Consider the following 16,727-nt stretch of genomic DNA (forward strand, 5'->3'; position numbering starts at 1 on the left):
TCCTTTGCCTCTCCTGGGAGATGCGACCCTAGGATCCAGCTGTAAGGAAATCTTCAGGGTTATGTCTGCTATTGCAATTCCATGTTATGCAAGAATATTCTACTAGGTATCTCTCACACAGGAACTGAATCCTGAACTTCCTTCAGCAATATTCACGCTCCTCTCTCATTCAACTTTATCTTTCTAACTGCAGAACTTTTTCCCTTTGTCTTTTGTTTGTTTCTAATGCTACTCTTTATTCTTAAAGCCCTTCTGTGTTTGCTTCGTGGCCCTGCAAAAGGCATGTTGAGCATGTCGAGGAGGAGGCTGGGAGCTGTGATGGTGAGGAACTGCTGTGTTGGAGCTGCGGCTTAAGGCTGTGGTGAAACATCTCAATGAAGAGCAAACTGTTCATGTGGGAAACTGCAGTGTAATGATTTCCTGTGTGTATCAAGTGAAGCTGTTTGGCCAGTCCACGTTCACCACCGTTGATGCAAAATAGAAAGAACAGTCTGTTTTCACTTACTGTCTAGAGCCGTGCGCATGCTTTGCTAACCTTAATGCTAATGGCTGCTTAATGCTCTGCGTGGAATGTGCAGAGGAAGCTTTCACTGTGGTGGGTCACTGACAGATGTTTACATTGCAAAAGCCTCCGTTTAAAACTGCTTCCCTGCTTTGAACCATCTCCCAGGAGAGGCAAAGGGCTTCAGAAGTTTGGAGATCAGTTTCCTTTTCCTTCTTTCTCTTTGTCATCCTGTCAAAATATTGATGCGTGCAAACAGTTTGGGGATCTAAAAGTAGCAGTGCAGTTCCTGACATGCAGGTTTTAAAGCAGGGTTTGCTGAATAAAAAATACTTCTTGCCTCTGTTCTGGAGGGATCCATTTCTGCATCACTGAGCTCCTGGAAAGGATAGAAGGATCACTACAGAAAACAGAACCAATGAGGAAAACAATCACTCAACGGAAAACAAAAGCCCTAGTTAATCCAAAATAATCTCCATCATCAGCACTCATTTAAGAAGAAAAAGCACTTCAAACAGGAAAACTATCTGTTGGCTGGCGGTCCTCAGCTCCTTCTATTATCTCTACTTGGCAATTCCAGATTCTCAAGATCTAGACATCAGAATTATAAACGCTGTTGGCATTCCAAGTGCTATCAGCACATCACAGAAAGCGTGGCCAAGCCACATGCTGCAATACTCACATGTTTGGTAGCCGCATCATCAGAGCACGATGCTTTTAGATCCTGGTAAATTAGGACTTTTAGCCCATACACATCTATATAAAGGCCTTAGGTCTGAACAAACTTTGTCCCCTGACGACACTTCTGTGTCTTTCTGTCCATAAAGCAGGACAGAATTCAAAACCTGCTAATGACGTCTGTCATTTCAAAGTCAAACCCAGCTGTCAGGATTTCAAGCACAGTCTCTTTATCCTTATGCAGCCCCAGAGAACAGCAGTGCTGCAGAATACAACTGGATGTCAACTGCTTTTTGGTGTCACCTAAGTACTGCTTCACTTCTGGGAGCTTACATCACAATCTAACAGATGGAACGTCTGGTTTTGGCTTTATTATCTTCTCTTCTAGGGTGCACTATGACTGATGGACAGAATGAGGCCAACTGCTTATTAGGGACTACTTGTTCTGGTCCCTAAACCAGAAAACCAGTAAATGAATTTGAGAGCACAAAATCTATGCAAATCTAGAGATTAGACTCTAAAATTAAAGCAATTAACGAAGGCTCATTGACAGACAAGAATCCCTTTGGATTACTGAAGCTGGTGCAAAGTATGTTTATCTATACAATATCAAATGCATTCAGCACATGTAACGTTGAAGTTCCTCAGTCCCATGCAGTACCATTAACAGCAAATATCATAACAAGCCATGTAACCATAATGCAAACATTTCTTAAGTACTTGTAGCAGAAATGCTGACTCACAGCCTGAAGCAGGGATGGAGCACCTGGTGGGAAGGCAGGGCCAACCCAGGGGAGCTCAGGTGCAGGCAATGGATGTGATTGGAAGAGGTGGAGCCAGGATCAGCCCTTCCCAGCCCTCATTTAAGGCAGGGGACGTGAGGGGATCTCTCTGGAGATCTGCCTACTGGAGGCCCTCTAAAGGTAAGCAGTTTTGTTTTGTTTCTGTGTCCATGGCTGCTGCATTTGGGCTTGTTTTCCTTTGCTGCAGCGTAGGGTTGTGCTACCTACCTATGATTGCTGTACTTTCCATTACATTACAATACTGATCTATGTGTTATTTGACTGAAACTTTCAGTAAGAAGCAAAGTTCTGAGAAACACAAAGCAGCAAGGATATAACTCTATTTTTACAGCTCTCTTAAGGTGTTCTTAGGTGTACCTGAAGTTACACATAAGCACACTGATATTCTGTGGTTTTGTTTAGTAGCACACTCAGCTTCACTTCATCAGATAATCAACAGAGACACTACAGGATGATTCAGTAGAACTGTGGTTCTCAGATTTCCTGTTCTATGCAAACATCATTTCAGAGAAATGCTTAAGACCGGTGGTTCTTACCTGTAGCTTGTGGTGAATTTAAAGGAATATCAGAATGAAAAGGCTGAGCAGCTCAAACTGTGCACCATGTACCTCATTTGCTTCTCTTGTCAAATATTAGTTGCTTTAACAACATTAAGAAGCCCATTCTTCCCTTGAGTAGGACGGTTGGAGTAACACCTAGAAAGCTGCTGACCCTATCTACCTTTCAGACATAGAATACGATCTGATGAAAGCTTGAGCCTGAGGGGAAAAAAGGGTTTCAATTTGCTTGCAAATCTGTACTTTTTTTCTGTTACAAAAAAAAAAAAAAAATAATGAGCTGAAAGCTGTTCACTGCATCACACAGCAAGGCCTCTAACAGTTAAATTCCTCATGTTAAAAAAAGGTTCTGCTCCATCATACACCAGAATGCAATTAGCAGAATGTTCACTGTAACTGAAATGAAGCTGTTCAGTGTATTTATTTAATTACAGAGCAGTCATAGCTCATGCCAATTCAACCACCAAGATAGCAGCACATGCTTTTCTGTTCCTCCCACAGAATCTTCAATTAAGCATAACTCCATGTAATACTTTAGAAAGTCCAAAGCCCCCAGGATTCTAGAGAGAACAGATACTCAGCTCTTCTGCTTGTTTTTAAATGGATAAAATATTAAGATTCATTTGTAAGGATGTGACATAGCAAAATACTTCAAAAATAGTCTGTAAGAGAAGTAATCTATAGAACACGACAGAAGAGCTGTTACCCTTATTGGCATTGTACTCCTACAGTTAGGGGATGCTTGTTCTGTGTCAGGTATTTGTGCAAAATAGGTATTCCTCTGTTAGCTGCTACTCTGAACTGCTTTTTAGGCCTGTGTTAAGGTCTGTCTGCTCCAGCATAACTGTGGGAACAGAATAAATACAAAAGAAATTGAATTGGCAATATAGAAAGATAATTCAGGAAATAGAATGGTAAGAAACGTAACAGCACGAGGTAATTCCTCCTCCTACGCATCAAGCCCACAGAACTGAAACAATTTCTAGATTACACAAAGATCACCCTCAAAGAGATGATGCTGAAGTGATAACATGAATTCAAATATTGTCTGACAAAAAAGTATATAAACATGACAAAAACAAGATGGTACATATTTGTACGATTTAACATTTCTACAGCAAAGTGGAACAGGATGAATTCTTACACATCCTGTATGCTAGAACGTGAAGTGCTTTGAGTCACTGCTGTAAAACCCTTACATAACACAGCAAAGTAAAAGTAAACTGCATTTAAAAGAAATGTTTATGTACAGGCAGATTACAAGGTTTAGTAAGGACTGGTTTGATTCTGTACATACAGAAATCAATCAGCTACAAGAGTGTCCTCTAGCTCAAAGCTGCCTGGGGTACCAAACTTCTTTATACCACATGCAATGCCTTGCAAAAGGACAGTAATTAAACCAACACAGCAAGAGAAAAGTGTTGCCTTCAGCCACAGCCGAGTGACTCCTCAGAACTTCAGCAGGAGTGTGAGCCCAAATCGCAGCGTACGAACAAGGGAAGCAGGCCTTTTTCACAAGGGCATGCTGAAATACCATTTACAGACTGATAAAGCACACTTAGCCCTAAAGGCAGCTTAGACAGCTTTATCAAAAACAACAGGCTTCTAGGAACTTCAGATTCTAATGCTTCTGGATTTAGCAGATTGAGGCTTTTGCAAATGAAAGATGCAAATGACTTCCATTGCAGTTAATTCCTTACGCCTAATAAATAAGAAGCATCAAGAATCTTCACGGCATTGAGATGCGTAGACTGAAACCATTTAATAGTTCTATTAAATTAAAAAAAAAAAAAAGGTAAAAAAGGAAAAGTCTTCTGCTCCTGCAAATATCAGAGTTCAGAAAGGAACGGCCCTAGTGGTGTGTTCATGTGCCAAACTGGCCACTGGGAAGAGCAGCCATCACTGCATACCAAACCACTGCTCCTGATCTGCCCACTGGGCTGCCTCGCTGTCACTGCCTTCCAAGTCCCCCTCTTCTCCACTTCCCTCCATGTCATCCACGTCTTCTTCCTGGGTTGCATCTGTTGGACTTTCCTCTTTTTCCATTTTCTGCATTCCTTCTAGTGACTTCTGATCATTTGGATCCAAGCTGAGGGAAAGAGAAGAAAAGCAAGTATTGCCTTAAGACTTATTTTTCTTATATTTGTAACATTACCATAAAAACCTATCACTTTTTTCTGCACTTCCTGTTTAGCACCACCAAGAATTTCAGCCTGGTAGGCACAGCCTCACCTGATGGTAACACCAGTATTACACTCTCATATAAAAGCATTTTGAGCCTCAAGAGTGCACTTTTCTAAACACCACACTCTCAAAGAAAAGTTGGTCAGCTCCTCCAGACCACATCAATCATAAAGCAATGAGAAAGTAATGATGTCAATGGCTATGATTAAACACATCACATACAAGGAAAAAATAGCTGACCTGTCTATGTTATGTGTGTTTGCTGAGGATATGAAGGGCTAGACTTAAGGGAAATTTAACTTTCTGAAATAAAAAAAATAGTAACACTTAACTTCAGGATGTAACATTAAGGTTCTTTATTACCTATTTAAATTTACATAGTAGCTCCTGTTTATACATCATCTTCTGCTCTAGTGCAACAGCTCCCAAGAAGCCTGTCTATATAATTACTAATTATAAATACATCCGTGCCTCAGTCGCTTCAGCAGCCAAGGAACTCCATGCCCAGTGATGTCTGCAATGAACACAATCCCTAAACTTTGCACTCCTCAGCACAAAGCCCTGTGCAAGTAATTCATTATCAGAACACGATGCATATGTTTGTCTGCTTTGAGGAAGCATGATGTGAAGCTACCTGCTGCATGCCCTCATCAACCAGTGGCCTGGCACTCAACTTTTTGCTTGTCAGTTATTCATTCCTATACACTACAGCTTGGCTCTCTGGCCTACCTTAGGGCGATGCTGTACTGGTCCATTGCTTCCTGGTACTCGTTGACAGCTACAAGGAAGTCCCCCAGTATTCGATGCAGAACGCAGTCACTCTGATTAGCCAACGCATTCCTCAGCAAAGCAATTCCATCTTCATACTTTTGCTCTCTACCTGTTAATTTGCAAAACTAGTTTCAATTAATAGTTTAGGTAAAGCAGTAAGCAGACTGTACGCTAAGGGCATCACAACACAAAAGCATTTCTTCACTCAGAGCTGCTGGCAGGAAGGATGGCAGTAATACACTTTTTGTAAGCAACGACTGCTACACAAATTAACACGTATACTTTGAAGGCAAAACATTTTGTATGCAATGGTCGAAAGTGCTGCCATAATGTCAGTTGCTAGGTACAATTAATTCCTGTGCTTTTTCTTTCCAAACAGAACTGACAAATCCCTGTGGTGCAACATCCCTGTCGTATTATTTGCACTGATGAAGCTGCAGAACACTCCTGTATGTGACAGAGCATGTTATAAGAAAGTCAACATGAAAAAAGGAACTTACTTAGAAGTTCTGCTTTCTTTACCACAGCTTTGATGTAATCAGGTCTTTGTGTCAGTGCTTTGTCCAGTAATGTTTTTGCTTTCTCCTGTGTGACTGGGTCTTCAAGGCAGACTGTTGCTAACAGAGTGAGTGTCTGTGCATTTGCTCCCAGAGTTTTATACACGTTATTTGCCATAACCATAGCTTCTCGGATGCTGTTGGATGCTAGGTAACATTCGATGAGACCTGATAATAAAGAACAGCATTTCAGTTTCATTTGGTACTGCAGTCAATCGCCCCTCCTCAATTATCAGCACTCACATTATCACCATGCAAAGCAGGTAACAGTGGATCAAGAGGACTGCAGTGTAGTTCTCCATTGGCAAACTACACACCATAGTGAACATCCAGATGTAACTGTTGCCAACAGTTGAAATATTCTACAAGCAATTCTTAAGACTGCCAATGAACAGTACGTTGGGACCACTATCATCCATTTTTATTTAATTCTGTATATCTCCTGAGGTGTTTTATTTTGCTAAGAGAAGTTAATACAACTTTTAATTCTATAAGAAAATGCATATTCCCCCAAACACATGAGCATTTCTCCTTAACTGCTTACCATCTAAACTTGTTCCTACTTAGGAGACAGTGTGACAAAATGAGGCTCCTGGTACAACTAACCAGACATCGAATGTCATCATCTGCTCAAAGCACCCAAGTCTGTTTACATTCAGATTAAACCACTTAAAAGCAAACAACTTTTCTGAAAATAATTCTTATAAATACATGCATTCTCTAGTATCTCTTGTCTGACTACTTCAACCAGCACTTTGCGGGTTTTTGGGTAATAACAACTTGTGTGTTAGAAAGTCAACAGGGGAAAAGAGCTCGCCTGTTCTCTTTCTTAATAATAAGAGCCACGAGTGCTGCACCAATGCAGTCTGAGCAGCTTTGTTTCACTCACCCTCATAGCAATCCAACCTGCAAGGCGCAAGCCGTATCGCTTCACGGAAGTGTATGATTGCTTCCTGCACTCGGCCCATGTTCCTGAGGGCAGCTCCCTTCAGCAACAGAGCCTGAACGCTGTTGCTATTAAGCTGGATAGCTTTGGCTCCTAAATATAAGGCACGGGAGTATCGTTTACTATAAAAACTATGACACCTATGGAAAGACAAGATGGATTGTAAACATGTACTGCCTGTGTACATTCACAGAGACTCAGAAGAGAGAGGGAAGAATCAGGTTACAAGTAACTGCAGTATTTTACGTTAGAAATAAATGTTTGTGTGAAAACGAAGAAACCTATTAACCATCACAGCTATTTAATGCATCAAGGTTTAGTAATTCAAACCAGTTTAGGCTTAAAGAAACCAACCAAAATAGTTACTCATGAGTAGTAACCTCCAAAACAGGACAATAAGCTGATTTCGCTCTATCAGCTGTAATCAACCTCACTCAAATCAAGGGTAAGAAAGGAAAGAGAGCATCTTACCCTGACACCACCCAGGGTTCTGCATGTTGATCTGAAATATTGAAGAGACGGCAGCCTAAGTTTTCTACATCCTCCAGTCGACCTTCCCGTGCCAACAAATAGCCGTACACATCCATTCCTGCAGTGAAAACATGGAAGGTCAATCATCAAGAAACAGGCAGCTCATTCACTGCAATAAATTCAAACTTCCTAACTAAACTATTCCTAATATATACAAACCCCATAAGTGGATGTGTCACCTTCTAGCTATCTGCCATTTTAAACAACTTGCAATGCAACCACTTAAACTGCATAACTACCAGCAACTGGTAAGTGTGCAGTTTCTGAATGTAAACTGCATTGAAAGACAGATACAACTATACTCAATAGTGCACTCAATATTTGTTTGCTACTCTAACTTAATTTACCAGGTCATTATTCTAGGTAAACGTTCCTTTACGACTTACCTTTTATTAGGTAAGGATCCAGCATTTGAGCTTGTTCAAATTTTAGAATAGAGTTTTTATTATCTCCAGCTCTGAAATACAGGTCTGCTAAGCTCCCCAGTAGGTCTACATTATCCCTCAGCAATGACTTTTTCTCTAAAGAGCTTTAAGAGAAATAAATTGCTATTATTTATGTGTAATGATATTAAAATAACATTAAAGAAATATTTTATGGCATTTCATTACATCATGCTCTTTCAATTCTTACCAAATTGTATTGATTGCTCTAGTGTTATCTCCAGTGTGCACAAAAGCATATGCCTTGATCCACACTGAAAGCCAGTCCAAGTTTGGAATGCTCTGAATGATATTTATTGTCATGGAGGCCACTTCTGCACCTTTCACCGACAGCGAGAGCAAACCTGTTCAGAGAGGTATTCAAAATGATAAAAAGAACATTTTCAATCATCATTACTACAAATTATCTGAAGAGTAGGAAGCACAACCAAGCAGTCTGCTGTGAATTTATCTTTTGCATTAAACACATTTGCATTAAATATTACGTAGAATGGCAGTCAATTACCCAGTCCCAAACATGCTTCAAATTATAATGCTTCTTAGGACTGATGTACCTAACAGTGTGGAGAAACCTACCTAGTATGGCATCAAGTGCTAATGGGCACTGCCTCAGTACTTCCTTGTAGCTCGTAACAGATGAGCGTTCCTGACCTGCTTTCTTGTACAGATTTGCCAGCATCATATTGATCTGCAAGAATTAGAAAGGAGTTCCTGTTAAGATAAGGTGACAACTTTGTCCTCCCTCCAGCATGCTGTCTCCCTCCCTTCCGTTCTGAGTAGCTTTTGAGATCACTGTAACCTACTACCATGGATTACAGAATTAATATTGACTCTTGAGTCCAAATATAAAACTTATATTTTTTCATTTACATAGTGCATGTGGAAATCTCAGCACTGTGACATCCAAAAATGGGTGAGTGTCTTAAGCATGATGAGAAGAACCTGTACATCCGCTGCATTAACTTTCTTTCAGCTCATTTCTTTATGTCAATGGAAGCTCTCAAGAGAAGGAAGGCACGGAATGTTTCTGTTTAGCTTCTAAACAGTAACAATTGATAAAAGAACAGGAATGATTCAAGCTCTGTGCAGTCCAACTAGTTGGGTCCCGCTACAAGATTTTATTATCCTAGTGTGTATAGATTAGAAGTTTGCTTTCCTCAACCTTTTTTTCTACCTTCTGAGCAAGTGCCAGTGACAAACCTCTGCCAGAACAAACCTTTGGGGTCCTCTGTCTGGAAGGAATCCCATCCAGAATGGCAATGGCATCTTTATCTTGCTTCAGCATCGTGTAACATTCAGCCATTTTATATTTTACTTCAATTTCAGATGGTAAACACTGAAATAAAATGTAATATTAAAGGACAACTGTAGTGGAAATGTTATATCACAGACTGAAACAGTGACTGAACAACTGGTGGGAAGGCAGGGCAACCCAGGGGAGCTCAGGTGCAGGCAATGGATGTGATTGGAAAGGGCGGAGCCAGAACCCAGCCCTTCCCAGCCTCATTTAAGGCTTGGCAGTGGAGGTAAGGGGATCTCTCTGGAGATCCTGCCTACTGGAGGTCATCTAAAGGTAAGCAGATTTTCTTCTGTTGTTTCTGTATCCAGAGTTGCTGCATGAGGGCTTCTTTTCATTTGCTGCAGCCTAGGATTGGGCCACCCTGCTATTATTACTGTACTTCCCATCACATTAAATGTTTAGTGTAAGTTAAAAATGTCTAGTGCAAGAAAGGTAAAAATGCAGCCTACTGCTGGCTCACATTGCTCATCTCTTCCAAAACCATGAATTACACATCTTAGGAAAAAAAGGCAGCCCACAGTCTAATGCTACAATATTGAATCTTCAACATTAACCAAAGCAGAGGGGGGATAACACAATGCAGCATGCTGCTCATTTTTTAAATACCTGGCTCTGGGGAGCTGATGCAGCGTTCCCAGTAGAAGGCCTTACTTTTGAGGTTTTACTCAATGCTTTCTTCTGCTGCAAAGCCATCGTATACTTGCTGACAGCATTTCTATATTCTTTATCGTGGAAAAGAGAATCTGCGTGGTATACAAGGAGTTGGTACTTCTGAGATGGTGAAAACAGCTCCCTAGAAAAGATGCAGACAAGCTGAGATCAGCTAACAGCCTAAGAACCACGGACAGACCGAAGTTATTCATCCAGCTTCAACTTTGAGCTGTTGCTGCCGCTTTGCTATGCAGGTAACAGCACAGCTCCTTACAGAGCTGCATCTTGCTGTGTTGAAATGTGAGGATTTCGGAATGGGACCGTGGTTCTAACCAGTACCTCACAAAACTACCCGAAACGATGCAGGAAAGGCCTGAAAAACGACGGGAACGGCGAGAATGAGGGGAAGAGCGGTGATGTACACAGGGCACCCGTGGTAAGAAAGGAGGAAATCGCTGCATCTCCACTGGGGAAGCTCATGAAAGAGCCGCGGACCCCTGCTGCCGCCCAACCGCGGGCAGAGGCGGGCTGACAGAATACAGCTTCATCCCCTCAGGGCCCTGAGCAACGGGAGCGCAGGGGCCTTTTCCTTCCCGGTCCCGTCAGCGCGGCGGGAGGGCCACTCACGGGTTGTTGCCGCTCATCGTTAGGAGAAGCCCGCTGAGGAGCCGCACGTTCGAGTGGAGCCCGGCGGAGGCCATCTCCCGTACGTGCTCCACCACGCTCATGCCGGCGGCGGAGGAAGAACAGGACAGAAGGAAGAACGCGGCGCACGACAGGACGCCCGCCGCCACTCCAAAATGGCGCCAAGGCGGGGGCCTCGCGCCGCTGCCTCCATGCGCCTGCGCAGTGCCTTAACACCGCCCCCATGGCGGGACAGGCGCGAGGCGGGCAGCCCCAGGCGCCCCGCGAGGCCCCCGATGGTTCCGCGCACGCTCAGCGGTGTTTTTTCTCAGCGGCGCTGTGAGGTGTCGGTGTGCGGCAGCAGGGAGGCGTCGCTGCTGGGTGCGTCCCTTCCTGGCTGAGCACCGTATATATGCTTTGTATTTGAAGATTTAGGCGTTGTGTCCAGGCTCAAGAGCAGTGCAGACGCTTTTCTCCACAGATGTCACTGTCTGATGGCTGCAGCAGTGATGTGAGGTGGCAAAGCTCGTGCCTGTAAGACAGCTGAGGAGGAAGACCTGTAAACCTAGGCTGCTGCTGGCCCACAGTCGGGGAAAGTACCTCACTGGTGTTGCTGTAAACTACGAAGCACACAGTACCTCTGTAGGAGAGTTAATCCTGTGCAGCGATAAAACAGTCGTGTCAGGATTTTTCCTTTCAGTGGAGTACTACAAAAAAGCATGTTAGTGCTGTGTGGTGACGGTGGAAGTACTGCCACAAAGGAGACAAAATGAGCTCGGACCAGCAGGTCCTCAAAACAAACACAGTATTTGCCAATATCGTATCATGATGGCCTCTCCATTAAAATCTCATTTTTATTTCTTTGAAAGCTAACCATAAGACATAAAGCGCTTATCACATTAATTACAAGCTAAGTTTATTGGAGGAAAAAAAAAGTAGAAAATCACTGCATTCAACACGATACTGAGACTCTAGCCAGCAGAGCAATTCCACACAACTCCAGGCACAAACACTTCTCTTTAAACAAAAGCCCTGCTGTAAATGCTAGCTGTAGCCACTGATAATAAAGCAGCCTGCACCTGAAACAGCATGTTAGGAATCATTTATTAAGCACCAGCTTAATAATACTTGCTTACAGTACTCAAATGATCTTTTTACTTTACATCCCTCTTCCCTCGTTGACTTTTTTCTTCATTAACACTTTTTTTTTCCTTGGTACAAAATGTATCCAAAACAAAGGCAAAATATTCCATACAGCTTGCTGTTGAAATACTTCATATTGCTGCTCTGCCTGTTCACTGCCCAGGTCCAGACAGGCTCTTGTTCATGAACTGTCTCTTCACAAAGCAGATCCACCACTGCAGGAGAAAACACATGATCAGAAAACAGGCAAAAGAAGTTTCTGTCTTATAAATGAAATAGTGACTTAAAAGTATGTTTATTACCTATTCCAGTGTATTTATTGCAGTATAATAATGAACAGGGACTGCATCAGAAAGCTATGTCTTTGAAACTAAATTAGCCTGAATAATCTCATTATTCAATGCAAACATATTTGCACATGAAATACGTGATCAGGAGGTAGTTCATGCACTGATTGGCTACTTTTTAAAATCCAGATAAAAGGCAAAATGGTCTACTTCAAAGAGGCAATGAGATCAGAACTGCCTGGAAATATAAACAGCATCTCTCATGCCTTTTAATTTCTATTTGAAAAGAGTCCCTACCCAACGGCACAATTGCAATACTTTGAAGAGTTAAACTAGAACTGCCTATTACTGCCCCACTTTTTAAAGTACTTGAATTGGAATTTGTCGTCTTACCATGTTACAGCTGGAAATTTATTGACAACTGTCAGTCCTCTGTTTTGCTAGCCTGGTAAAACCAGGGAAGCCTGCTCCAGAGTTACCTATGTCTGATCCCTCACCCTCTTCTCTTGCTTCTCTCCATCTTTTGGAAAAAACATCCAAGCCTCTCATTAAATCTGTGATGATCAGGCCGAATCCTTACCTTACTAGGCTTGTCACTCTGAGGATCAAATACTTTTTCACAGAGTCGAAGACCAGTTTCTTGCCTGAGCTGCTGCAAGTATGCTCTCATCACCTCTGAAATACAGCAGAAGGACAAAATAGCATTAAGTCAAATTAAATTGAACATGGAAGCAGTAGACAACACTGCTTAAAGCAGAAAATGTGAGCTTTCACATCTGTAGGCTCTTGCTGGCTGCCTGTTCAATTTACAGCCATACTTGGAATTTTTATGATATTTGTATCAGTGAAATGGATCATCCAAACTGTTTTCTTCTTTCAATTAAACCTCTGCCCATCATTCTGGGCTTCCTCTTTGCCAGTGTGGGAGTTGGTTCAGGCTCTGTTACAGAATCTATCTAGCAATTACATTGATGCAAAAGGCAAACTCAGACTCCTATCACTTTGTTCTGTTGGATCTACAGATAAAGGGGAGTCATCAGGCCCCTAAGGTCAGAAAACCTCAGAAAACAGAGCCAGAAGTTTTCAGGGTCAATTTTCTAGTCATAGTAACAAAAATGCAGCTAGTAAAGCATGGACCAAAAGAAGCCTTCAGAGTTCTTTGTTTAGTTTTACCTTCCTCTTGCTTGTTGGTAGGTTTGGCATAAATGGCGTTAAGTGGAAAACCAGGCTCCCCAGGGATTGGGAAATTAGTGATTCCCAGTGTGTACATCTCTTTTTCTCCTTGGCCTTTGGAGTTGCACTGAAAGAACCAACCAAACAATTGATTAAAAGTTACAAATGAAAACGTTGGAGTAAAATATTTTAATGCTCACTAAAACATGAAGGCTGATCAAGAACAGCAACACAACATCTCCATGCAGATCCACAAGTATTTGTGGTTCTGTCAACTGGGACGGCAGTGAACAGAGTTTGTTGTGCCTTTAGAGAAGGTGAATATCAGCAAATGCTCTCCTGAGTACAATCCTCAGAACAGACTGATTCCCTCCTTACCTTCTGCAGCTTTTTCAAGCACTCAGAAATGTAGAGAGTTATGTAGATCAGCGTTCTGTCAGCTTCATTCTGCAAAATAAGAGTAAGCACAGAGCCTAGTCTGTTAGACTATAGGGGACTTCATGGAACTGGTAAGAGTTTGAAATGAGTTCATGCCATTTGTGCCAATAATATCCTCATAAGAGGGGAACTATTGCAAAAAAAAATTACCTTAATTTCATAATTTTTGAAGAAAACATTAGCTTTGAAGTAGTAGATGGCTTCATCTATAATATCTGTATCTTTAGCTAAAAAAAAAAAAAAGAAAACAAAAGAAAACCAAAATTAAGCAGTGCGTTGCTACATCACATTTGGTCATAACTTTTACACACTGAACTACACAAACAATAATTCTTGCAAAAGCAAAATTGTTTACAAAAAGCAGAGGACTACACTAAATCTTACCCATATGAAAGACTGGTGGTGAACTCTGGCCAAAATATTCAGGTTTCTTACTCTTAGTAGTTTTAACCCCCTTTTTCTTCTCTCACTATGACTTCACACAGGGCAGCAGGTTGGCAGTTCCCCAGTTTCCTACCAGTTGAGTGACTCACCAGAGTTTTAACAGTATAGAATACGCTGTTAAAACTCTTTCTGAGGACCCAAAAATATATTTGGGAGAAGTTTACACCACTATCAAACAACCTTCCTGGTTATTCTTTTTAAAAAAAAAAAAAGGAGAAAGGGTAGATTATATAGTGACAAGTTGACTCGCAGCTTTCGCTTTCTTTCACTGAAGACTGCTTGAGTTCTGAAATATTTTCTTTTTCAAACTGATTGCCACACTACTGGGGGATACCATGCCTGGGAAATTCAACTCCGTGTGCTAAGGGGAATTCATAGCAGATTGTAAAATTCTTCAGTACAGAGATGCTTAATGCTGACGCTTAATTTTTGCTGCCCTACAGCATTGTCTATCTCCTTCCTTTAGAGCAGCTAAGCATCCTCAGCCACTGCACCAAAGCTGAGTTCTGCAGCTAAACCTCCACTTCCTCTGACAGCAAAGGGTTCACGCCACCACGTCCTCCTCACAGCCTGCTGAAAAAAACACGGAGGCACAGGAGGAAGTGTGAAAATAGCATCTGTAGGCAGTGTTAATTGCTAAAGCAACTGAATTACCTGGAGCTGCTCCAGATAACAACCATAGCAGCGTTATTTTCTGTGGTTTGCACCACTTCAGTATCTGAAAATTCTGTCTTCCTCTATAAAACATCCAATTTCTAAGCCACAACTTTTCTGCTCTGGTAGGCCTGGTCTGGAGCAAACTGTGAAAGATGATTACTAGCGAAACACAAAGGGCTTTTCACAGATTCTTGTAAACTTACTTTCTCGAGGTGCTGGGCCTTTGAACTGGCTTCTGATGGGTAACAGTGCCATGTTACCCACTAGCTTGGTATCTGAGTCCATTAAAGTTGAATGGTAAGCCTAGAGACGGGGGAAGGCTGGTTATTATTGCTGCAGAAAATTGCCCTTCCAGCATCCTGCTGGCACAGACTGATCGCAGCTCTGCCGTGTCATCAAATACAAATCAGAGTTTTGTTGGTTAGTGATGTTTCCAGCAACCTTTCCTTGCACAAACAGTAGTCATTTCTTAACGAGGCCCTCCGTAACTCAGCACCATTCTGGTGATAACCACAAAAGCACCATCCTGGAACCATTCATGTCAGCGGTGGTGGAAGAGGACGGGCTGAGAGGGCTCTGCTGCCCAGAGAGGAGGAGGATCTGGGCAGAGCTGAGCCAGAAGGGAAAAAAAAGAGGAAGAAAGAGGAAGGCGGCAGCCTCTAAACACATCGATCCGCTCCTCAGTGCGAGGCTCCCGCCTACAGCCCCTCTCCCACCCGCGCAGTCGCCCCAGCCCGGCCCCACAGCGCGGCCCCGGCGCTCAGCGCCGGCCCTGCCCCTTCCCTGCCCGCTCCCCTCACCGGCATGGCGAAGGGCAAGGCGCAGCTCGGTGCGAGGGCAGCGTCGCTAAGCTCGCAGCAAACCTTCCTCTTCCTTCAGGAAATGAGGCAGCGGGGCGGTGCTGCCTGCCTGTACCGCCCCGAGGAGCCGCTCCCTGACGGGGAGCCACAGAGCCGACCTCCCCCCATCCCCGCGTTGCGTCTGAGGGGAACTGTCAGTGCCTCTTGTGAGCCAGTGCCCTGTGGGCCCCCAATCACTGCCTCGTCGCATGAGTCAGACCGAAAAACTGGGGAGATTTGGAGCCGAAGGGCTGGGTTTCTCCTTTCCGCGAGCAGAGGAAACCTCCGCTGTGAGGGCGGGCTGAGAGGTGGGGTGTTCAGCCTGGAGGAGAAGAAGGCTGCAAGGAGTCATTGCAGCGACACAAAGGGTGCTGCAGAACAGCTGGGAGGTGTTCTGTCGGCGGTTTTAAACCAATAAGGGTGGGTTTAAATGCGATATTAAGAAGAAATTCTTTGCCATGGGTGTGGCAAGGCACTGCTGGAGAGCTGTGGGTGCCCCATCCCTGGAGGTGCTCAAGGCAGCTTGGATGGGGCTGTGGGCAGCCTGATCTGATGGCTGGCAGTCCTGCCCATGCCAGTGGGGTTGAAACCTGGATGGTTTTGAAGGTCCCTTCCAACCCAAACCATTCTACGATTTGATGACATGTCCAAAGGATGCGCAAGGCTGGAATCAAGCCAGATCAAGCCCTACCAGGATGTGATTAATTCAGCATAGGCATCGAACGATTTGCCACATAATGAGGTTATACTGTAACTATTAAGCATGGTCAGGATTTCTGGCTCCGTGCATCAAAGTCTCCATGAGCTGCGTTTTCCAACCTCTTTCTCGTTATGGCAATGACTACCCTGAGCTCTCACTAACTGTCCAGTGCTGGGATAGGTCTGGTACATCCTCAGGTTTAGATAAGTGCCACAGCCTCAAAGTATTCAATCACTGATTTGGTTTACCAAGCTGTTCCTCCAAAATGACTTTAGATGCTCTTATTCTACTAAGGTATTTGGCTGACATTTTGTATGGGATAATTTCTAAAACATGAACTATATATTACATAGAGAAAGATGACATGCCTATATAGGGACATTTACTGATACTAAGCTTTACATAACCGTGAGGCCCTTTATAGAAAATACTTTTATTCAATAACTCCATGAATAAAACCTCATTTCTTAGGATCAAGGAAAGGTTTATAAATACGTGG

The 16,727-nt window shown here is 43.0% G+C and overlaps 2 protein-coding genes across 2 annotated transcripts; both read right to left on the reverse strand.

Moving 5' to 3' along the window:
• Positions 1-1,751: 1,751 nt before the first annotated feature.
• ANAPC7 (anaphase promoting complex subunit 7) lies at positions 1,752-10,656 on the reverse strand. Its single transcript, XM_048964229.1, has 11 exons — positions 10,551-10,656; positions 9,879-10,065; positions 9,189-9,308; positions 8,549-8,660; positions 8,163-8,316; positions 7,916-8,058; positions 7,470-7,587; positions 6,942-7,138; positions 5,996-6,220; positions 5,454-5,604; positions 1,752-4,629 (listed from the first exon to the last, which is right to left on the reverse strand). The coding sequence occupies exons 1-11, from the start codon at positions 10,649-10,651 to the stop codon at positions 4,440-4,442; spliced, it is 1,698 nt and encodes a 565-aa protein (XP_048820186.1). The 5' UTR covers positions 10,652-10,656; the 3' UTR covers positions 1,752-4,439.
• Positions 10,657-11,633: 977 nt separating this feature from the next.
• ARPC3 (actin related protein 2/3 complex subunit 3) lies at positions 11,634-15,618 on the reverse strand. The gene is made up of 7 exons (XM_048964230.1): positions 15,490-15,618; positions 14,893-14,992; positions 13,739-13,815; positions 13,529-13,597; positions 13,151-13,277; positions 12,558-12,652; positions 11,634-11,905 (listed from the first exon to the last, which is right to left on the reverse strand). Exons 1-7 carry the CDS (start codon positions 15,493-15,495, stop codon positions 11,843-11,845), a joined length of 537 nt encoding a protein of 178 aa, XP_048820187.1. The 5' UTR covers positions 15,496-15,618; the 3' UTR covers positions 11,634-11,842.
• Positions 15,619-16,727: the final 1,109 nt, after the last annotated feature.

Source organism: Lagopus muta, chromosome 17 (assembly GCF_023343835.1).
Source record: "Lagopus muta isolate bLagMut1 chromosome 17, bLagMut1 primary, whole genome shotgun sequence".
Taxonomy (NCBI): Eukaryota; Metazoa; Chordata; class Aves; order Galliformes; family Phasianidae; genus Lagopus; species Lagopus muta.